The sequence below is a fragment of the Oncorhynchus keta genome, chromosome 36 (assembly GCF_023373465.1).
Source record: "Oncorhynchus keta strain PuntledgeMale-10-30-2019 chromosome 36, Oket_V2, whole genome shotgun sequence".
Classification (NCBI taxonomy): Eukaryota; Metazoa; Chordata; class Actinopteri; order Salmoniformes; family Salmonidae; genus Oncorhynchus; species Oncorhynchus keta.
Window position 1 is genome coordinate 10,699,231 of NC_068456.1, and position 23,909 is coordinate 10,723,139.

General features: G+C 41.4%; 1 protein-coding gene across 1 annotated transcript in view; it reads left to right on the forward strand.

Moving 5' to 3' along the window:
• Nucleotides 1-776: 776 nt before the first annotated feature.
• Nucleotides 777-23,909, forward strand: part of LOC118369607 (ectonucleoside triphosphate diphosphohydrolase 6-like) — a 42,801-nt gene continuing 19,668 nt past the window's right edge. The window contains exons 1-5 of the mRNA XM_035754112.1: nt 777-978; nt 3,210-3,548; nt 6,187-6,327; nt 7,033-7,108; nt 23,029-23,064. Coding sequence (XP_035610005.1) covers nt 3,546-3,548; nt 6,187-6,327; nt 7,033-7,108; nt 23,029-23,064 — 256 coding nt within the window. The 5' untranslated portion in view covers nt 777-978; nt 3,210-3,545. The remainder of the gene's footprint in view (nt 979-3,209; nt 3,549-6,186; nt 6,328-7,032; nt 7,109-23,028; nt 23,065-23,909) is intronic.

Sequence of the window (23,909 nt, forward strand, 5' to 3'; positions counted from 1 at the left end):
GAACAATTCTTATTTACAATGACGGCCTACCCTGGCCAAACCCTAATCCAGATGACACTGGGCCAATTGTGCGCTTATGGGACTCCTAATTAAGGCCGGTTGTGATACAGCCTGGAATCAATCCAGGGTCTGTAGTAGTGACGCCTCTGGCACTGAGATGCAGTGCCTTAGACCACTGCGCCACTCGGGAGCCCCTGACTATGGCGAACTGTCTAACTAACAGGGATTTTGTAAAGAGATACACATTCTTAGTGATTGAGCAACAACCCTTATGCATTATACATTTGTTTTACCAGTAAGATATCATTATAATCAAATCAGTTCTTAAAAAACAAAGACTTATTTCTATAAGAAATATACTTATTGTTCTAAATGAAATACCTCTGCGAGAATTTGTTTAATTTTAATTACCACGCTAAGAACACTTGTCTGCAGATCATTTTGTAGGAATCTTATCAATATTACAGTTACAAAACGAATAAAATTGAAGCTACCAAAACGGGAAAAGATATGCAGCGTTCAAAACAAATTGAAACTCAAAAATCTGACTACTCTGTGTTCAAAAGAACTGCGAACTCTGAGAAAAAACGAGTTCCGACTGGGAAAAATCGTTTTGAACAGTTATCCAAGTAACTGAAATTCTGCCATTTTTATAGAACTCCGTCTTTTCGACATGAAGATCACTGATGTCATGATTTGATCTCGTTTTTTTCAGAGTCCGCCGTTGTCTTAAAAGCACCAGGGAGCTCTTTGTTTTTTTCTTCCCACATCATCACCACACACTGACATAATTAAACAGACACTCTTGTGTTTTCAATACAACTGGGGTTCCCAGTTGCCTTGAACGCATTTAAATCGGAGATTTTCGAGTTGTTTTCAAAGCGGTATCGGGGGTTGGTTTGAGGCAGCGATGATAGAGAAAGGATAGAGCGATATTAGAGAGCATTCCATTGGCCCTAAGGTGCAAACTGCTTTCCGGTGAGACAAATTAAGTGTGCCTGATGTTTTTCTGTCTTCTGCTTTTTCAAACTGTACTTTTGGGCAAAACGGTGGCAGTATGAACAAGGTGGACGACAACCTTTTAAGATGGAACATAGTTTTCAAAACAAATTGAACCTTGGATGGAGTTCTTATACATATTTAAGCCAGTGTGTCCATGATGTGTGAAATTGATTTTGTGAACATACTAGCTATTGTTTTAAGGTTGCTTTTATATAAGTGATTACTTTATCATGCTAGGTATGGTTCTAGTTGACGCAACAATTTTCATATGAGAGTCAATGCTCTCCTGGCTTCTGGGAGAACAACTTCTACTTGATTTGAAAATGTAGCTTTTGTTGCAATGGGTGAAACATACTAATGAATTTTGAATACAATGTAAGTTTCTCTTGAGAGTAAATTAACTGTGTACATAAGACAAATCTGTTCATAAATCTGGCCAGCATGGAAGCACATTTAGCAAAGTATAGAAAGGCAAGCTTATTAATATTCAGACGTGCAACAGTCCAGCATCATTGTATACGTATTTCACAACGTGCAACAGTTTAAATATATTTGGCGTGGTTTTATAACAGTAAAAAATAAAGGATAGGGCAGTGGAAGGAACTTACTACGCCTCACCCAGCAGACTGTCGACCAATTGCGTTCACGTTCTCATGCTGCGTCACGCGGTTGCTAAATTAGTCGTCAAGCAATCCTTCTCAAAGTCAGGGTATGAGTCAAGCCATCGTCCGAAATAGGAATATCGAACATGCAACTGGAATCAGAGTAAGTAACTACTTATGATCCACGCATAGGTATGTATCCATCTTTTGTTTTGTAAGTTGTCTTCAAAATCAACAAGCCAGGGACCACGCCAGTTACAGTAGCTTGCTCGCTGCGAATAAATTCTGACATCTCTCACAGCCCTAAAATACAGTGACAGTTAGCCTGCCACTATTCCAGGTACATACGAATTCATACTAGCAATGCAAAAGTGAGAAACACACTCCATGTCTTGTCTTACAGAAGTCACAGGTCAAGAGAAACTTAGCCTTTGATAATGACTCTGTTCCATTACACATTGTATGTCATTGTTGGACAAAGGCATCTTCTGTATGGCCCGTAGGAAGTTTTTGTTAAAATTCCTGACGCTTTGTTTGAACACTAACATGGAAGCATAAGGACTTTATCTTTCATGTCAGCGAGGAAACATATTCAAAACGTTATTCATTTAAACATTGTTAAGATGTTCTCACACGGCAATATCTCCATGTTTACAGCGCTTGTTTACGGAAGACAACGCGACCACCTGTGCAAATTACCTTTATAAACTGTGTGGTTCGAGCCCTGAATGCTGATTGGCTGACAGCCGTATACCACTGGTATGACAGAACATGTATTTTTACTGCCCAAATTACGTTGGTAAACAGTTTATAATAGCAATAAGGCACCTCAGTGGTTTGTGGTATATGGCCAACAAACCACAGCTAAGGGCTGTGTCCAGGCATGCCGTGATGCGTTGTGCCTAAGAACCCCCCCACACACACACACACACTTGTGTTATGTCATGACATACCTGGATCACCTATTGCAATGTGCCTTTTTGTTATGTAAATCGAGTGTTAAATGATATTAGGAGGAGAATGGAGTGTCGCTTTAACACCTGATATACTTAACAAAAGGCACAGGTAAGTCACCACATAGCATAAGTGGATGGGGTGGGCTTTCCTCATTTGTTGTCTATTGCGCCTCTATTGTTCCTCAAGCAAGGGGGAGGCTGGTGATATCACAAGCAAGGCACTTAATTTAGATTTTGTTTACCTAGTCGGCTGGGAGATTTGAAACGTGACCTTTCAGTTACTGTCCCAAAGCTCTTAACCGCTAGGGTACCTGCCACTCTTTGAATGCAATACCATTTAAAGTGAAGTTGTCTAAAAAAACACACATTTGCTCAAAAAAATGTTTTCTCCCATTAGTGTGTGTACTTTTTATATTTGGGATATTGCTTTTCAAAAGAAAAAGTTCCAAAATCACTGGAGGGTGTCTTTTTAAATGTAGTTATGTAGCTAGCTAGTACTAGTTGGAACAGTTTCTACATTCTACTGATATAATTGAAAATCTTAAAATTATGAGTACAGGTGGCCTAGCTAGCTAGCTAAACCTTGATGTCAATTATTGAACAGCTTTCTATCAGATGGCTAACTGCTGTATGTCTGTTTCATTTATAGGAGGAACACCAGAAATTACAGCCTTTAGTTTTGTATGGAACTGCAGAATGTGCCTTACATACACCAGTCACCATGAGGTTTCCCGAAGATCAGTGTTTTTGTCTTCGTGGGCTGCCTGGTGGCTTACCTGATGTTTGTTAAGCACCACTATGATGGTGTAAGGCCAGCCATCTCTTAAAATACCACCTCACTTCCACCCCAGATTGGGCTTGTCGGGCAACCCAAACAGACCAACCTCCTCAGAAGTGGTCAGCGGACGTTTCCAGTATGGCGTTATTTTTGATGCTGGGAGCACAGGGACAAGGATCCATGTCTTCAAGTTTCAACTAGAGGACAATGGTACGGTACATGTGATAACAAATATTACACCCCTTGCCTGGGAGAGGTAGAAAATAATGGAGAACGTTTACTTCCATACCTCTCAACCCGAAAATGTATATAGGCTCTATTCCATCCATTCATGGACTTGTTTGGGTGCATGTACATAGAATAAGCTGCATCTGCAAATGTAGTTTACCAAACGGAATCAATTAAATGTAGCTTTTTGCATTGCTTTTAGCATTTGTGAGCCATGTGAGGCAGCAAAAAGTGTTAATTACAGATTTGAATTCATGTGAGAAGGCTTTCAGGCTTAATTTGTATTATGTGATGTTGCCATTACTAAATGCACAAATTCATTACTCCATTTAGAGCCTCATATTAGGCTTACGATGCCTCCTATCAGGAATAAAAAATAAAAAAAGTTTCTGTAAAGCATTGCCAAATGGCTTAGTTATCGCATTATTTCAACATTAAGATAAATCACTTAAGTGCTGTTTTGGCGTTATTGTTAAATCTACGATTGTTATTCTTATGGTTTCCAAGCACCTGCTGTTTGTTGAAATAGCCTTAATCGTTTTGCAGAGACATGTCAGTAGGTCATAAGCATCACAGAAGAAATGTATAAATTCTGACAAGATGGAACAAGTCACTTGTTAAGGCAGTGTTATGTAGGCTACTGTATAGTAGCACGCAGCTTGCCATGGCTCTCTGCCTTTGGTAACTATTAGCATTAGTTAAATCTACATTATCACCCTACAATTCCCTTTAAATTGTGAATTGTGTAAGTAGATTTCTGCAGTGGGCTTTATACAACTCTTTTGTTGTTTTTGTCTTTTTTTTCTCCCACAGAGGCTCCTAAATTGGCACATGAAACATACAGAGCAATAAAACCAGGTCTATCTGCATATGCTGATGATCCAGAAAAGGGAATCAACTTCATGTACATTGCAATCGGAAAGTTTTCAGACCCCTTCTTCCACATTTTGTTACGTTACAGCCTTATTCTGAAATGGATTAAATGAACATCTCTCCTCAATCTACACACAATACCCCACAATACCCCATAATAACAAATTGAAAACGGGTTTATAATTTTTTGCCAATGTAAAAAAAAATAAACAGAAATACCTTATTTACATAAGTATACAGACCCTTTGCTATGAGACTTAAAATTGAGCACAGGTGCATCCTGTTTTCATTGATCATCCTTGATGTTTCTACAACTTGTGTCCATGTGTGGTAAATTCAATTAATTGGACATGATTTGGAAAGGCACACACCGGTCTATATAAGGTTCCACAGTTGACAGTGCATGTCGGAGCAAAAACCAAGCCATGAGGTCGAAGCAATTGTCTGTAGAGCTCAGAGACAGGAATGTGTCGAGGCACAGATCTGGGGAAGGGTAACAAAACATTTCTGCAACATTGAAGTTCCCAAGAACACAGTGGCCTCCCTCATTCTTAAATGGAAGAAGTTTGAGACTGCCAAGACTTCCTAGAGCTGGCCACCAAGTCAAACGGCGCAATCGAGGGAGAAGGGTCTTAGTCAGGGAGGTGACCAAGAACCCAATGGTCACTCTGACAACTCCAGAGTTACTCTGTGGAGATGGAAGAACCTTCCAGAAGGACAACAATCTCTGCAGCACTCCACCAGTCAGGACTTAATGGTAGAGAGGCCAGACGAAGCTACTACTCAGTAAAAGGCACATGACAGCCCGTTTGGAGTTTGCCAAAAGGCACCTTAAGGACTCAGACGATGAGAAACAAGATTCTTTGGTCTGATGAAACCAAGATTGAACTATTTGACCTGAATGTCAATAGTCACATCTGGAGTACACCTGGTAACATCCCTACGGTGAAGCATGGTGGTGGCAGCATCATGCTTTGGGGATGTTTTTCAGCTGCCGGGACTGGGAGACTTGTCAGGATCGAGGGTAAAATGAACAGAGAAAGTACAGAGAGATCCTTGATGAAAACCTGCTCCAGAGTGCTCAGCACTTCAGACTGGGGCGATGGTTCACCTTCCAACAGGACAACGACCCTAAGCACACAGCCAAGACAACACAGGAGTGGCTTCGGGACAAGTCTCAATGTCCTTGAGTGGCCCAGCCAGATCCTGGACTTGAACCTGATCGAACATCTCTGCAGAAACCTGACAATATCTGTGCAGCTACGCTCCCCATCCAACCTGACAGAGCTTGAGAGGATCTGCAGAGAAGAATGGGAGAAACTCTCCAAATACAGGTGTGCCAAGCTTGTAGCATCATACCCAAGAAGATTCAAGGTAGTAATCACTGCCAAAGGTGCCTCAACAAGTACTGAGTAAAGGGTCTGATTACTTATGGAAATGTGATATTTCCAGTTTTTATTTTTTATTTTTGATACATTTGCACATCTAAACCTGTTTTTGCTTTGTCATTATGGGTGTGTAGATTGAGGGAAAAAAAACTAACTCTAAAATGTATTTAAAAGGCTGTAACGTAACAAAATGTGGAAAAAGTCAAGAGGTCCGAAAAACTTCCCGAGGACACTGTATATTGACAAAAAGCTTTGTGCCACATCTACAGCTAACAGTCCTGAATGTAGGCAATTTCTTATTGCCCTGACAATATCTTTTGAAATCTAATCCCCTGCCTTCTCTGTGGGTTGTTTCTCAGTGTAAAGAAGGGATCTTGGAGCTGTTGGAGGTGGCCCAGGACGGCATTCCCTCCTCTGTGTGGAGCAGCACTCCTCTGGTCGTCAAGGCCACCGCAGGCCTTCGCCTTCTGCCTGGGGAGAAGGCCACACACCTGGACAGGGTGAGCCTTTCGCCGCAGGTCACTGTCTGTGGACACTGCATAGATAGATGACCAGACCACAAACACTCTGCACAATCCTCACTCTACTCCTGTGGAGTTATCTTCTTTCGTTTTAGCCGTCTTGTTACATTTCACTCTGATTTCTGACGTTACACTGTAAAAGTTGTGGTGGAAAGAGAATGTAGGTTGGCAGCGGTCAAGGCATGAGTTGCCCACTTAGAAATTAGCGAAGCAATGTATTTGCATAACATGTCTACATTCACCCCTAACTGTAATTCTGTAATACTATCAGCTGAAAGCAATTGTCATGAGTTTATTGCATAAGTGACCTGTTATTATCTAGTTTTATCGCCTGTCGGTGTTCCGGATCCTCCACTACTCACATCCTCTCTCTTCCTCCATTTAATAGCCTATAACAGATTCAGATAAGGACGACACATCCTAAATCTATAATACTGCTATTTAGTGGTTAATTGACCTGTTGCATTGATCCCTCGACCTTCTACGTGGCAGTGTTACCTTACCCAACCGCTTTGTACAACAAAGGGAGGTGTGGCTTGAATTCAATCTAAATAGTCAATTACGTAAATAGTCTACATGCATGTATTGAAAATAGTTTTATTATAGAAGGAATGTACCTGGAGTATGCATGTGGAAAACGGCTTCCAAACATGATTGTGGACTTACCTAAAGTTTTCTACCAAGGTGAGAGAGGTGTTTCTGGAGTCTCCATTCCTGTCCAGAGGGGACAGTGTGTCTATAATGGATGGCACTGATGAAGGTATGTCTAGCCTTCAACCACATGTCGTTTCACAAAACACTTCCTTCCTGTGCAGGTATTTCTACTGTCATGTAGGGCTGTGACGGCCGTGGAATTTTGGATGACTTTTATTGGTCAGCCAAATGATCTTGGTCACCGTTTGACTAGTACAGAAAGAGACATTGTCTGCTCTCCTGACTAACTGCATGTGCTGCAGGGAGGGGCGCCTTGCCTAGGCAACCAATGACTTGTTTGCTACAACACCATGTTGTTTTGCTTGTTTCAGCAAGAAGCAACAAAGTTTAATCGAAGATGCTGGTAGCTAACCCAGCGTCGTTTCCAATGCGAGCAAATTTAACATAGTGGGCAGAAAAGGCACGGAGGTGGGCAGAGTTAAGTACAAGCTAGTGAGATCCTAGTGGCACGTGTTAGCATGTATTTGCATATTTTCTATATGCAAATACAGTGAAGCGTGCGCGTGCAATAACTCAATTCACCCTTACACTTCTAAAGAACGCAATTTTGGCAAAGGATCAAGTGGACAAAACGCAGTGCACTCTGTTCGTAAGAGATTCTAGTTTTGGGAACAGAACTGAATTGAGATCTAATGTTTCATCAATGTGAAAATTTGCAGAACGTCGGCCAAGTTTCCTCTAGCTCCATCTTCTCCCACTTCCCGCCACTGGACTTTCTCTCGTCACCATATTTGGTGGCGAGTGGAAGTTTTAAACCAGTGGTCACCAACCGGTTGATGGAGATCAACCAGTCGATCGCAAAGGCATTTCTTGTCTTATCACCATACTTTTCTGGGGAAAAAAACAACCACGATAAAGCCTTGTGTTCCTACTTTTTCCTTTGTTTCACACTGTTGGCAGTAGGAGCACTTGATTCAGCAGTCCTAGTGCCGGGAAGGCAGTGTTCTCATTTTTTTTCTTTAAACCATTTCATGTGTCTGAATGTTGAACTCTGCCTACCCGGCAGTCCCAGAGAGCAAATCAAGTGCTCCTATAGGCCTACCGGTGGCCAATCAGAGCTCAGATCAGTGTCTGCACTCAAGCCATAGACTGTAAAAAGAAGCCTTGAATGCACAGCAAAGTTGATACTGTGAGATCAAAGCTTTTACAACTATAACTAGAGGGACTCAACAAATGCAGCAAAGAGCTTCTGTTTTTATGATTAAGTTCATGTTTAAGTTGTTATTCAGCACTGTCAACACTTTGTTCAACACTTTGTTCAAAACACTTTTCTAAGCCATGAAATGTTTGTTCTCCCTAATTCAACTCACCTACAGTGCCAGTCAAAGTTTGGACAACTACCCATTCAAGTTTTTTTTTTTTACTATTTTCTACATTTGTAGAATAATAAGATATCAAAACTATGAAATAACACATGGAATCATGTAGTAACCAAAAAAGTGTTAAACAAATCAAAATATATTTGAGATTCTTCAAAGTAGCCTCCCTTTGCATTTATGACAGCTTTGCACACTCTTGACATTCTCTCAACCAGCTTCACCTGGAATGCTTTTCCAACAGTCTTGAAGGAGTTCTTACATATGCTGAGCACATGTTGGCTGCTTTTCCTTCACTCTGTGGTCCAAATCATCTCAATTGGGTTGAGGTCAGGTGATTGTGGAGGCCAGGTCATCTGATGCAGCACTCCATTCTCCTTGGTCAAATAGCCCGTACACAGCCTGGAGGTGTGTTGGGTCATTGTCCTGTTGAAGAACAAATGATAGTCCCACTAAGCGCAAACCAGATGCGATGGAGTATCGCTGCAGAATGCTGTGGTAGTCATGCTGGTTAAGTGTGCCTTGAATTCTAAATAAATCAGTGTCACCAGCAAAACACCATCTCCTCCATGCTTCACAGTGGGAACCACACATGCGGAGATCATCTGTTCACCTACTCTGTGTCTCACAAAGGTGTTTTTTTTTCTTCTTAGTAGTGGTTTCTTTGCAGCAATTCAACCATTAAGGTCTGATTCACGCAGTCTGTGTTTGCACCTTTAGAGTTCAAGTAACAATCCGAGGTGCAGTTAATTGCCATTTTCTGAGGCTGGTAACTCTAATGAACTTATCCTCTGCAGCAGAGGTAACTCTGCGTCTTAATTTCCTGTGGTGGTCCTCATGAGAGCCAGTTTCAGCCAGGTTTTTGTGACTGCATTTGAAGAAACTTTCAAAGTTTTTTTTTATTTGAGCTGTTCTTGCCATAATATGGACTTAGCCTTTTAACAAATACGTTTGAAATGGTAGACCATTCCATTCTTGTGGGCCGGCTAAGGGGTTTTGGTGTCTCTGAGGGGTCTTTGGCCTGGTTTGCTAACTACCTCTCAAATAATGCAGTGTATAATGTCCGAACATCTGCTGTCTCAGCCACTGCCTGTCACCAAGGGTGTACCCCAAGGCTCAATCCTAGGCCCCACTCTCTTCTCAATTTACATCAACAATATAGCTCAGGCAGTAGGAACCTCTCTCAAACATTCATATGCAGATGATAGTCTTAAACTTACCTGGCCCCTCCCTGGATTTTGTGTTAAACACTCTAAAACAGGGGTGTCAAACATACGGCCCGCGGGCCGGAACCGGCCCCAAGGAGGTTCGATCAGGCCCGCAGGATAATTTGAAAGTGGAAAAAATGCATAAAAGACATGGAATTAATATTTTTTTTTAAAGACAAGCCGCATCACTGAGACAGACTGAAAACAGCAGACGGTATCAATGCGCCATCTGCTGCTTGTTACGACGTTGTTAAGATTGTTAATGTCTCTACCTCTCCACTACACCCTCATTAGCCAAAATGTCGTTATCCAAACGGAGAAAAGTAGATAAGGAGTGTAGAATTTTCAAAGAAAAATGGACCACGTCATATTTATTTACAGAGATGCACGGAAAACCTTTGTGCTTGGTGTGTTTGCAACAAGTTTCAGGTATTGAAGGAATATAATATTCGACGCCACTACGAGACTCATCACAGCGAAAAATATGACGGCTTGCAAGGACAACTGAGAAGAGATAAGATTAACGAATTGCTGGCGGGTCTGAGGAAACGGCAGTCAACTTTCATCCAGAGCCGAGAAGTCAGTGAAGCAGCGGTAAAAGCCAGCTACCTAATTGCTAGCGAAATAGCATTAGCATCGAAGCCGTATTCCGACGGTGACTTTGTTAAACGATGCATGATGAAGGCGGCTGAACTTGTATGTCCCGAGAAGCGACAAGCTTTTGCCAATATTAGCATGACGAGGAATACTATAGCAGAGAGGATTTCGGAACTATCGGCAGATTTAGACAGTCAATTGAAACAGAGAGTCAAGTCATTTATTGCATTTTCCGTGGCAATTGACGAGAGCACTGACATCACAGACGTGGCCCAACTGGCCATATTTATTCGAGGAGTTGATGAGACATTGACTGTTACTGAAGAGTTTCTTGAGTTGGTGCCAATGATGGACACCACAACAGCCGAGGACATTTTCGGCTCTGTCGTTGCTGCATTGGACAGAGTTGGAGTGGACTGGTCCCGCTTGTCAGCCTGGCTACAGACGGCGCGCCATCCATGGTCGGAAAGAAAGCAGGTGTCGCGACAAAGTTCAAAGACAAAGTACAAGCCCTTAATGGAGGAGATCGTTTCTGGACATTTCACTGTATTTTGCACCAGGAGGCATTGTGTTGCAAGTCGCTGAAAATGGACCACGTCATGGAGGTGGTTGTTCGCACTGTAAATTTCATCCGGTCCAGAGGTCTGAACCATCGTCAGTTTGACAAACTTCTCAGCGACAGCAACATTACCCACAGCCTGCCATACCACACTGAAGTGAGATGGTTAAGCCGAGGCGCTGTGCTGAGGCATTTCTTTGATCTACGAGAGGAAATCGGACAGTTCATGGAGAAAAAAGGAAAACCGGTGTTGGAATTACAATCTCAGGAATGGCTACGGGACCTTGCATTCTTGGTTGATATTACTGAACACTTGAACAATCTGAACAAAATGTTGCAAGGCCGCAAAAAAGTTGTCACACAGTTTTCTGACAACATACATGCATTTAAGTTGAAGCTGACTTTGTGGGAGATGCAACTGGCAAATGGCAACCCTGCTCATTTCCCCTGTCTGAGAGATGTGTGTGTGACCAGACCTGATGCGGACATGAAACGGTACAAAGACAAAATTGCAGGACTACTGCGGGAGTTTGAGAAACGTTTTCAGGTATTTGGTGAACTTGAGACAGAATTTTCAGTTTTTCGCTCACCTTTCACAGTTAAAGCTTCTGATCTGCCGGTCGAAATTCAGCTAGAGATAATTGATTTGCAGTGTGATGCAGATTTGAAGGGCAAATTTGCCTCTGTAGGTCTGGACAGATTTTATCAGTATCTACTACCAGGGTACCCCAAATTAACAGCCCTGGCTGCTAAAATTTTGTGCATGTTTGGGACAACCTACCTTTGTGAACAAATTTTCAGTGATGAATATCAATAAAACAAAAACACTGCGTTCAAGGCTCACAAACAAGCACTTAAATGACATTCTGAAAGTGACAGCTAGTCAGGACATGACACCTGGTGTTGATGCACTTGTACAGGCCAAAAGATGCCAAGTTTCAGGTACAAATACAAGTCCAGACTAGACTAACACCCTTAAAATGCTGCCTTAGATACTGTTTGCATTGAAAGAATACAGCTCTGTGAAGATGAATCCTTACTGTGGTGATTTAAAAAATGTGCACTTTAATGTTAGTCAGCAGCTTTAAAACAAAAAGTTGTGTGATGGAATTCCTGTTCATACAACTCCATAAATTTTCAGTATGTATTGTATGTGTATGTATGTTTCATGTATGAAGTTTACAGATTTACAGGACAGGCAACACTTTCTTCATTACACATTTAAAATCACTCTCCTTAGTTTGTAAGGTGTACGCAGGGATTACATTTAGATTTTATATGCTATGTGTAAGTGGTTTAAAAAGTTCCTTTCTTTAAAAGTCTCATTTAATCTTAAAGTGCATTACTATATTTTTCAGTACCAATTAAAGTTTTGTGCCTTTGTACAATCAGTGGGATCAGTTGCAATGCATATTTGTGAATGATAAAAGTAAATTGCACATTTGTCTAAGGAAATATGAGGTGTTTCATGAAATGTTTTGTAAAAGGATAGTTCATTAAATTTCAATATTTTCCTAATGTTCTTGTGCTTCTTTACACCAAAACAAAGGAAAGACATGATATTTTGGTTATTTATAGCAGAGTATGGTATAATTTTAATGGTCCGGCCCACTTGACATCTCCCTAGGCCGTATGTGGCCCACATATGCGAAATGAGTTTGACACCCTGCTCTAAAACAACGCTTTCTTAGTGTCCAACAAGCTTTCTCTGCCCTTAACCTTGTTCTGAACACCTCCAAAACAAAGGTAATGTGGTTTGGTAAGAAGAATGCCCCTCCCCGCAGGTGTGATTTACTACCTCCTGAGGGTTTAGACCTTGAGGTAGTGACCTCATACAAGTACTTGGGAGTATGGCTAGACAGTACACTGTCCTTCTCTCAGCACAAATCTAAGCTGCAGGCTAAGGTTAAATCTAGATTTGGTTTCCTCTATCGTAATCGCTCCTCTTTCACCCCAGCTGCCAAACTAACCCTGATTCAGATGACCATCCTACCCATGCTAGATTACGGCGACGTAATTGATATATTAGCAGGTAAGGGTGCTCTCGAGCGGCTAGATGTTATTTACCATTCGGCCATCAGATTTGCCACCAATGCTCCTTGTAGGACACATCACTGCACTCTATACTCTTCTGTAAACGGGTCATCTCTGTATATCTGTTGCAAGACCAACTGGTTAATTCTTATTTATAAAACCCTCTTAGGCCTCACTCCCCCTGAGATATCTACTGCAGCCCTCATCCTCCACATAACATCCATTCTGCTAGTTACATTCTGTTAAAGGTCCCCCAAAGCACACACATCCCTGGGTCGCTTGTCTTTTCAGTTCACTGCAGCTAGCGACTGGAACGAGCTGCAACAAACTGGACAGTTGTCTTAGGTCTCTCTTTATGTACTGTTGTGATGTGTGTTTTTGTCCTATATTTTTAATCCCAGCCCCCATCCCTGCAGGAGGCCTTTTGGTAGGCCGCTATTGTAAATAAGAATTTGTTCTCAACTGACTTGCCTAGTTAAATAAAAAAATATGTTTACCACCCCTACCTTGCCACAACAACTGATTGACTCAAACACGTTATGGAAAGATATTCCACAAATGAGCTTTTAGCAAGGCACACCCGTTAATTGAAAAGCATTCCAGGTGACTACCTCAAACTGTTTGAGAGAATGCCAAGAGTGTGCAAAGTTGTCAAAAGCAAAGGGTGGCCACTTGGGAAGAATCTCAAATATAAAATATATATGGATACATGTAGTAACCAAACAAGTGTTGATGTTTTCACTGTTTTACAATGAAGAAAATAAAGAAAAAACCCTGGAATGAGTAGGTGTGTCCAAACTTGACTGGTACTGTACTTCTCCCTACAACCAGCATGATGGCTGCAATGAATGAGTATTGCAAAGTGTTTCCGATTAAGCTTTTTTTATTTAGCGGTATTATTAGCGGCTTGTCTTTTAATATCAAGGAATAATTCACATTTTTTGGTCATAGGAGTAACGACATTAATTGGTGCATGAGGCAAATAATGCAGTGCGACTTGAGTTTCGCTGTGAGCTGGAAGACTTTCCCTTTTTCTCAGCGGAAGGAGGGAGAGCGGAGGGACACTGATTAGGGTGAGAGGCAGCCTGATTGCTGCAATCTCCCTCCCCTCAGACTGCATCTGATGGTCAGTCAATCAGTCCAGTAAAAACAATAAGCAAATTATTATGTTCTCAGCTGTGCCTCAGAAGTATTATACAACAAATTATCTAAACGGATGCTTCTGATTTATACATCCTGAGAGACATCGGGCTCCTCCTATCTGTGGTTTCAGCACGTTGTAGTGGCACGTGTTAGCATGTATTTCAGCACCATTTTCCTGCAGAAACGGAAAGAATGCCCAGGCGTCCTGTCTTCAGTCAGCTGTTTGTTCCCCCCCACGGTCATGACCGTTAATTTATTTACTATGTCACATATGTGCAGCTATGGGCACTACGTCATTGCTCTCTCGCTCTGCTGGGTGTGCATCTTGCTGTTTGTCACTCAAAGGGCGAGGGGCTAAAGCTCATTGGCTGAAACTCTAATTGCTAGTGGGGTGGCCCACGTGGAGGAAAATGGCACCACACAGCTTCCGTTAAATAGTGTCTTTCAAACTAGGGATTTGTCGCTAATTGAGGTAAGACAGTAATTCTGCTCATAGATTACGCATGGTATGAACTACACATTGACACATGCAGCCCAAAGCGGGAGGTTTAAAGAATACTTACTAGTCACCAAAGTTCCAGAGCATGTCTTCAACACTACACGTATGGGAATTGGCCTATATGGATAGGGCTAGATTTAAATGTTTATTACATAAGAAATGGGTCTTTCTATAAATAAAGGGGCCAATGTGTGACATCAGGGTCAACATTTCTAAATGATTTGATACACATTTAAACATGATTTTCTTGCAGCTTCACGTGTAGTTACAATAATAAAAGTCTAGGTAGGCACAATGAAACTGTAAATCCACCTAGCAGCAATAAAACATCTACATGTCATTCAAAATGTCACAAGAAACATGGACACCACATGTTTATTTCTCATGTGTAGTTGCCAGGTCTTTTTGTGCTTTAGTCAACTTCTCCATCATTTATAGCCATGCTAAACATAGCTGAAGAATTAAAAAAAAACATTTAAGGTTAGTCAGTGTTGGACTAGTAACCGGAAGGTTGCAAGTTCAAACCCCCGAGCTGACAAGGTACAAATCTGTCGTTCTGCCCCTGAACAGTCAGTAAAGAACAAATTCTTATTTTCAATGATGGCCTAGGAACAGTGGGTTAACTGCCTGTTCAGGGGCAGAACGACAGATTTGTACCGTGTCAGCTCGGGGGTTTGAACTTGCAACCTTCCGGTTACTAGTCCAACACTAACCACTAGGCTACCCTGCCGCCCCAAACCACCATGAAACCACCCTGAAAAAGATCAACAGAATTTATGAGGTGCATGGTGGTGAATGAATGGCATGACAATGGGCCTCAGGATCTTGTCACGGTATCTCTGTGCCTTCAAATTGCAATCGATAAAATGCAATTGTGTTCATTGTCCGTAGCTTATGCCTGCCCAATACCATAACCCCAACCCACCACGGGACACTCTGACAACATTGACATCAGCAAACCACCCGCCCACACGACAACATACACGTCGTCTGCGGTTGGACGTACTGCCAAATTCTCTAAAACAACATTGGAGGCGGCTTATGGTAGAGATATGAACATTCAATACTTTGGCAACAGCTCTGGTAAACATTCCTGCATTCAGCATGCCAATTGCACGCTCCCTCAACTTGAGACATCTGTGGCATTGTGTTGTGAGACAACTGCACATTTTAGTGGCCTTTTATTGTCCCCAGCACAAGGCACACCTGTGTAATGATAATTCTGTTTAATCAGCTTCTTGATAATCCATCTACCTTACTGGTGTGGCCTACCTTGGCAATGAGAAATGCTCACTAACAGGGATGTAATTTTTGCACAATATTTGAGTTATTTTTAAATGTTTTATTTCAGCTCATGAAACATGGGACCAAACTTTACATGTTGCATTTATATTTTTGTTCAGTGTTTATCTTTTAATGTATTCATGTGAAGAATAAATAAGGTCAATTATTATGAATGACTTTGTAACAGCTCCAAACAGTTGTCCACTACAAGAAATGCTCACTGGTACCTGCATTTTATAGAAAGACCCAAATATGAAATGCATATGCATAGGCATGGTAGCAATTAAAAGGAAACAGTTTGGAGAAAATTGAGGACACAATTCACCTGAAACCAGACTAAATCCAAACATCACATTTTTGATTTTATTTGCATTCTACATTTACTGTACTTTTTGCCACTTTTGTTAATGAAATCTGAAAATACTCTGGATACATTCAGTAACATGATAATATTCCTGGAAAATGTGGGGTAGGTGCAACAGACTAAACAATGACGGGTTTGAGTGAGAGGATACACGCCTCTCCGAAGTGTGCACAGCTCTTAAGTCATTTAAATGCACTTTTAACTTGAAGGGTCTTCAACTATAGGGTGCTTCTTTTTTTATTAATTTTTTTAAGCTCTCCTTGCTCTGCTGTTGAGGAACTAAAGCAAGCACACTTGTAGCTGAATCCCCGCCATCACACAATTATTGTTTACACAATCCAAAAACATCCTGTTAAAAATCACAATCTGGGTCAGGTGGGCAACATTTGAAAGCTTGTTCATTTGCGAACATGACTAGCTAAGTTATAAAATACGATCTTAGTGTGAGGCTTTCACAGGGCAATTCAGAGAGATGTATCATTTTGGTATGCTCAGAAAGAAGTTCTGCTGCAAATTTGTCACAATAGACAGGCTCATTCTGGTCAGAACAACCCAGTTTATGACGCCATGTCATCTTGTAAGTGTACATGAAACAAACCTTTCTATTTTTTTCTTTAATCTTGCATGATGAATTGGCATAAAAAAAAAATAAAGCCTTTTTAAGTGAGCAGAAATTGGTGAATAGTTATCATAGGACTGGATCTGTGAGTAGGATTATTCCGCACCACTAACTAGGTTTCCATCCAAGTGGCAATAGATTTTCATTCGAATATATAAAATAAAATCTGCATAAAGAAAAGATGCCCATTTTCCCACTGGTGGTGTTTCCACCAAACTGACTTGTTGCAAATAAAAATCAGTGTGTGACGTAGTGCACTCAATGTGTTCATGTACCGAATAAAAATCAGTGTGTGATGTAGTGCACTCAATGTGTTCATGTACCGAATAAAAATCTCAACATGTTTCCTTTGCATTTTCAACTCTACCGATTTAGTTTTGTTACAAACTGTTGAGTTAAATAGCAAATGTGCCTACTCTGGTCTTGACACGTGCTCTCTAGCCAACAGCATGCAGATACAGTGCAGGTTAGTGCTTTTTGAGTTCTGGTTCAATTATAAAATAATCACGGATTTCTGTTTCTGTAAAAAATAAATAATAATTACATTAAAATGCACTTATTATGTGGGTTGAATGATGTAACAACACCGAATAAATTAATTCATAAAAGTTCCATGATGGTAGTCATTGCACATGACTTCTTATTACTATTAACCATAATTTATTCACATTTATTTAATCAAATATTTCAGTTGTGTATTTCTTGTTCTTTAAAAAATGCAATATACTCACAGTGACACCGCTCAACAACTACATCACATTAGTCATCTAACAGACTCACATCCAGAGCGACACACAGAAACAACCACGGTCAACGCCCTGCTCAAGGGCACGTCGGCAGATCTCCCACAAGGTCAAAAACGGGGACCCGAAATAGCGATCCATCAGTCACCGGCCCAAGCTCCCAACCGCCAGGCCACCAGCCCTCCAACACCCCTCCCACAGTTCCCCAAGAGCTGCCCCTCAAGCATCCAAGACCCTCTCCCCCCACAGGATTATATATTTCTAAATAAATTAATATTCCATTCCCCACCCCCAAGACCCCCAACGCACCAACAAAATTAAAAGAAAGACAAAGGAAAACAGAAAACAACAATGCAAAAAACTAAAGACAACAAAAATCATAACAGCAAGGCCAACTAAATATGTTTGAGTGATGTATTACAGTATTTACGTGTGTGTGTCCGTGTATGTGCACATATGGGCATTTGATTGAGTGTGTATATGCATGTGTACAAACACCTACACGGCATCAGCCTCAGGCAAACAAATCAAATCAAATCAAATTTATTTATATAGCCCTTCGTACATCAGCTGATATCTCAAAGTGCTGTACAGAAACCCAGCCTAAAACCCCAAACAGCAAACAATGCAGGTGTAAAAGCACGGTGGCTAGGAAAAACTCCCTAGAAAGGCCAAAACCTAGGAAGAAACCTAGAGAGGAACCGGGCTATGTGGGGTGGCCAGTCCTCTTCTGGCTGTGCCGGGTAGAGATTATAACAGAACATGACCAAGATGTTCAAATGTTCATAAATGACCAGCATGGTCGAATAATAATAAGGCAGAACAGTTGAAACTGGAGCAGCAGCACAGTCAGGTGGACTGGGGACAGCAAGGAGCCATCATGTCAGGTAGTCCTGGGGCACGGTCCTAGGGCTCAGGTCCTCCGAGAGAGAGAAAAGAAAGAGAGAATTAGAGAGAGCATATGTGGGGTGGCCAGTCCTCTTCTAGCTGTGCCGGTGGAGATTATAACAGAACGTGGCCAAGATGTTCAAATGTTCATAAATGACCAGCATGGTTGAATAATAGTAAGGCAGAACAGTTGAAACTGGAGCAGGAGCATGGCCAGGTGGACTGGGGACAGCAAGGAGTCCTCATGTCAGGTAGTCCTGGGACATGGTCCTAGGGCCCAGGCCAGTTGAAACTGGAGCAGCAGCATGGCCAGGTGGACTGGGGACAGCAAGGAGTCATCATGTCAGGTAGTCCTGGGGCATGGTCCTAGGGCTCAGGTCCTCCGAGAGAGAGAAAGAAAGAGAGAAGGAGAGAATTAGAGAACGCACACTTAGATTCACACAGGACACCGAATAGGACAGGAGAAGTACTCCAGATATAACAAACTGACCCTAGCCCCCCGACACATAAACTACTGCAGCATAAATACTGGAGGCTGAGACAGGAGGGGTCAGGAGACACTGTGGCCCCATCCGAGGACACCCCGGACAGGGCCAAACAGGAAGGATATAACCCCACCCACTTTGCCAAAGCACAGCCCCCACACCACTAGAGGGATATCTTCCGGCATTAGCTGTAAAAATACTGCCCCTCATTGTCATTCAAACTTACTTTTTGTTATGTTTTCATTAAAAAAAAACTTACTACATTTATTTTATTTGATGACTTTATTATTTCATTCCAAGTCATCTCATAGCTGCTGCCTATGCTGTCTGATAAAATCACCATTTTATTAGTTCTTCAAAGTAAATAAGGCATTGCTGAATAACAATTATCAATCACGCAGATGATGTATTTTCAGTTAGACAGCAGTTGCGTCGCAAAGCATCTCTATCTCTCGATCACGCGTTGTCTGTCTATTTCATGAAGCAGGTGTAAAAGAAACAAATCAAATCAAATTGATTTATATAGCCCTTCGTACATCAGCTGATATCTCAAAGTGCTGTACAGAAACCCAACCTAAAACCCCAAACAGCAAGCAATGCAGGTGTAGAAACACAGACCGGACAAGTAGATGCACAATGGATTATGGTCGTTGTAGTTTATTAAAAAATTTTTTGTGCTACACTATGTAGAACCTTGGCCTGTTTGAAACTACAACTCTTTACTACATCGCACAGTTTGGGCTTGATCTGATTTATCTCTAGAGAAACTGCACAATGTGTGCATTGAGCTCACCAGGTTGGAACTGATCTCAGTCAATTAGTTGTTTGAAAACCGACAAAGATTTTAGTTAGTTGCTCAGCACTAGTGTGGGTAGGCTAGTCTATATGATATTATTATGGAAAGAGCGAGAATATTTTTGTCAAACTGCAAGCATCGATCATCATGTCAAAAGAATAAGATCCTTGATATGTATTGGAAAGGGGCATTAAGCTCATCGTGCACTTTAACCACCCTGTGAGGTTCATAATTGATTTAATCTGTCGCCTAAAACTGCATGGTATCCCGAGTCGAGGACCACACACCATCATCATGTGACTCCAAATTTACTTCAATATGGTTTATATCAATATTTGCACATAAAGGCGTCTCCACCTCACGTAATTTATTTTACAGACACAAAAAGATCCCACCATGTCGAATGAACAAATGATCTTTCTGCACTTATTAAATTGTACCAAGACTTCTTGTTTCCATCACAACTGTTGTGTTTTTTAAATGTTTTATACAGTATGACTTTACTCGTATGTAAATGTGGTAAGTGTTGCATTGGGTCTGAGAGAGATAGAGAAGTCACTCAGTTTCACCTGACCCTGATTTTACCAATGCATACCGAGGGACTTAACTTGCTTTTCCATAATTCACTAACTTCGTGTCAATCTATGCTTTAACCTCCATGACTAATAATAGCAAAACTTGGACTTGAGTGCAGAACTACAGTAATACATTCACAACTAATGGAGTTGGGCCTGGACTGGGACCCTCTTTGACCTTTAGAACCACACAGCCACTATTCCCATCTGTCCAGTGGGACGGCCAGATGATAGAGGCCAGGCACTCTCTGGTCTATTACTGGCTTGTTTGATCAACATCCAGCTGTTTGGTGGCAGACAGGGCCACTGTGGCTATTAAGTTCTGGTCCTTTGCCCCGGCACTGACCCTTCAATTCTCTGCCAATATCGTGGGCATTGATGCTTTAATACGGTTGTTATATAGAAATAATATATACCTTGGTGTTTTTGTTGAAAGGCATGTTTGATATGGGCACAAGCAATATACAAAATATTTTAATCCAATCCTTTTAAAGTAGTTCATACAAGCAATTAGGGGACTGTAGGATAATGTTCCGTTTAATCTCTGCAAACCGATTATCCGCCATTCATTTCTGAGGCTGAATATTTTTTCTTCTTTCCCCAAGTCTATCAGCTTGTTACAGTGGAGGTGACCTGACCCTTGGAAAAATGCATTTTATGATTACTGAATTAACTTTGAAGTTCACATTTTTTGCCTAATAGACACATTCCCCTGGCGTCATTGCTGAGCTGAAATGCTAAACTCCCACTCGATCCATAAACGGATTTCGCCGCCTTATCAGTTAGATTTTTGCCACTCTTGCCCCAGACGCTTAGCCTAACTGAGATTACTCAGACTTCTCTGATTTGAACAGACTTGTTAATGCAAAAACTAAGTAGAATTTTGAGGGATGCAGGACAGATGAAGTGAACAAAGTGCATGGTAGCTAAGTGACAACGTATGGTGGTTTTGACTTATAGCACATCACTCTGTTTTGAAGTTTGTTTGTAAATGTAAATAGCTTTTTAACATCCTACTGTAAAAGTCCATAAACTAGGAAAGGTTCATTTGTGTTGTTAAATGCACTGATGCACACAATGGAGTCATACTCAAAGTGCAAACAATGTGCAATATACAGAACCGGTCAAAAGGTTTAGAACACCTATTCATTCAAGGGTTTTTCTTTATTTTTACTATTCTCTACATTGTAGAATAATAGTGTAGACATTAAAAATATGAAATAACACATATGGAATCATGTAGTAACCAAAAAGTGTTAAACATATCCAAATATATTTTATATTTGAGATTCTTCAAATAGCCACCCTTTGCCTTGATGACAGCTTAGCCCAGCTCTTGGCATTCTCTCAACCAGCTTCACCTGGAATGCTTTGCAAACAGTCTTGAAGGACTTCCCAAATATGCTGAGCACTTGTTGTTTGCTTTTCCAACCCTCTGCGGTCCGACTCATCCCAAACTCAATTTGGTTGAGGTCGGGGGATTGTGAAGGCCAGGTCATCTGATGCAGCACTCCATCACTCTCCTTCTTGGTAAAATAGCCCTTGCACAGCCAGGTGTGTTGGGTCATTATCCTGTTGATAAACAACTAAGCCCAAACCAGATGGGATGGCGTATCGCTGCAGAATGCTGTGGTATCCATGCTGGTTAAGTGTGCCTTGAATTCTAAATAAATCACATACAGTGTCACCAGCAAAGCACCCTCACACCATAACACCTCCTCCTCCTCCATGCATTATGGTGGGAAATACACGTGCAGGCATTTGGAACCAAAAATCTCCCATTTGGACTCCAGACCAAATGGCAAGTTTCCACCGGTCTATTGTCCATTGCTCGTGTTTCTTGGACCAAGTAAGTCTCTTCTCCTTATTGGTGTCCTCTAGTAGTGGTTGCTTTGCAGCAATTCGACCACAAAGGCTTGATTCACACAGTACTCTGAACAGTGTCTGTTCCTTGAACTCTGTGACGCATTTATCTGGGCTGAAATTTCTGAGGCTGGTAACTCTAATGAACTTATGTTCTGCAGCAGAGGTAACTCTGGGTCTTCCATTCCTGAAGCGGTCCTCATGGGTGCCAGTTTAATCATAGCGCTTGATGGTTTTTGCGACTGCACTTGAAGAAACTTTTAAAAGTTCTTAATTTTCCATGTTGACTGACCTTCATGTCTTAGTCATGATGGACTGTTGTTTCTCTTTGCTTATTTGAGCTGTTCTTGCCATAATATGGACTTGGTCTTTTACCAATTAGGGCTATCTTCTGTATACCCGCTCACCTTGTCACAACACAAATGATTGGCTCAAATGCATTAAGAAGGAAAGAAATTCCACAAATTAACTTTTAACAAGGCACACCTGTTAATTGAAATGCATTCCAGGTGACTACCTCATGAAGCTGGTTGAGAGAATGCCAAGTGTGTCCAAAACTCATCAAGGCAAAGGGTGGCTATTTGAAGGATCTCAAATCTAAAACCTATTTTGATTAGTTTAACACTTTTTTTGGTTACTACATGATTTTGATTAGTTTAACACTTTTTTTGGTTACTACATGATTCCATATGTGTTATTTCATAGTTGATGTATTGATGTCTTCACTATTATTCTACAATGTAGAAAATAGTAAAAAATAAAGAAAAACCCTTCAATGTGTAGGTGTTCCAAAACTTTTGACCGGTAGAGTACACATATTATGGCATCAAACAGTGTCATCTCTTTTGACCTAAATAGTTAACCTTAAGCACTGTTCCATGATCAACTTTAATACGTGTTTAAATGATTTCAACACAAACTATGTATACATGTATTATGAAGGATTGATTTAAGGGGGATGAGGTAATTCACCATCTCTTTTTCTCCTCAAAGGGATCTCTGCTTGGATCACAGTCAACTTCCTCATAGGTGAGATAGTTTCAAACTTTGATTACTGTCAGTTACTACTGGCATAAGTAGCATTGGTAAGGATCGATATAGATTAAGATCCAAGATTAGGAGTACTATATGTAAGAGAAAATTAATTCCATTGGGGATGTGACCATCTCTACCCAAATATGGTCAATATCTGAGTCAAAGGGTCAGGCCTTAATGTGGTGTGTTGAGGGGTCAGTGTTTACTTGGCGTGACGGATTGAACTAAAGGCATCCTGTACTGACCCTACCACCCTCACCCTCGGGTTCCCTGGCCCCAAACTCAATGTTCAGAACAGGCTTAATTCTGGTACATAAACAGAACACCAGCAATATAGATTAATATTCTGGACAAGACATTTTGATTACCTGTTATTGGATTAGCCTAGCGCTGCATCCCCAGTTCCTCTTTGGTGACCAAACTGGTACTGCCCCCCCACCCCAACCCCACTCTTGCTCTCTCTGCAGTGGGTCTCCACGGCTCTGAGACACCCACTGTGGGGATGCTGGATTTGGGAAGGGGGTCCACTCAGATCACCTTCTCCCCTCAGGATGAGGTACAATAAGGCATCTCTGTTTGATAGCGGACGCTCATGCCCACAGTCGGTCTCTCTCGCTCTTTCACACACATACACAATGAAGCCAGATCTCTTCTCTAAAGCAACACAAACTACCAGGATGGCCTCTCATTTTAGGGCTTAATCTGCAAATGCCCCGCTAATCCTAAAGGGCTGGTAAATAAACGTTGGGCATTAGGTTGGATGGGAGGGGAGGGGGGTTTCTTGTTCCTTAACTAGGTCAGGTCTTCTACACGAGGGATTGAGGACCAATTTACCATGT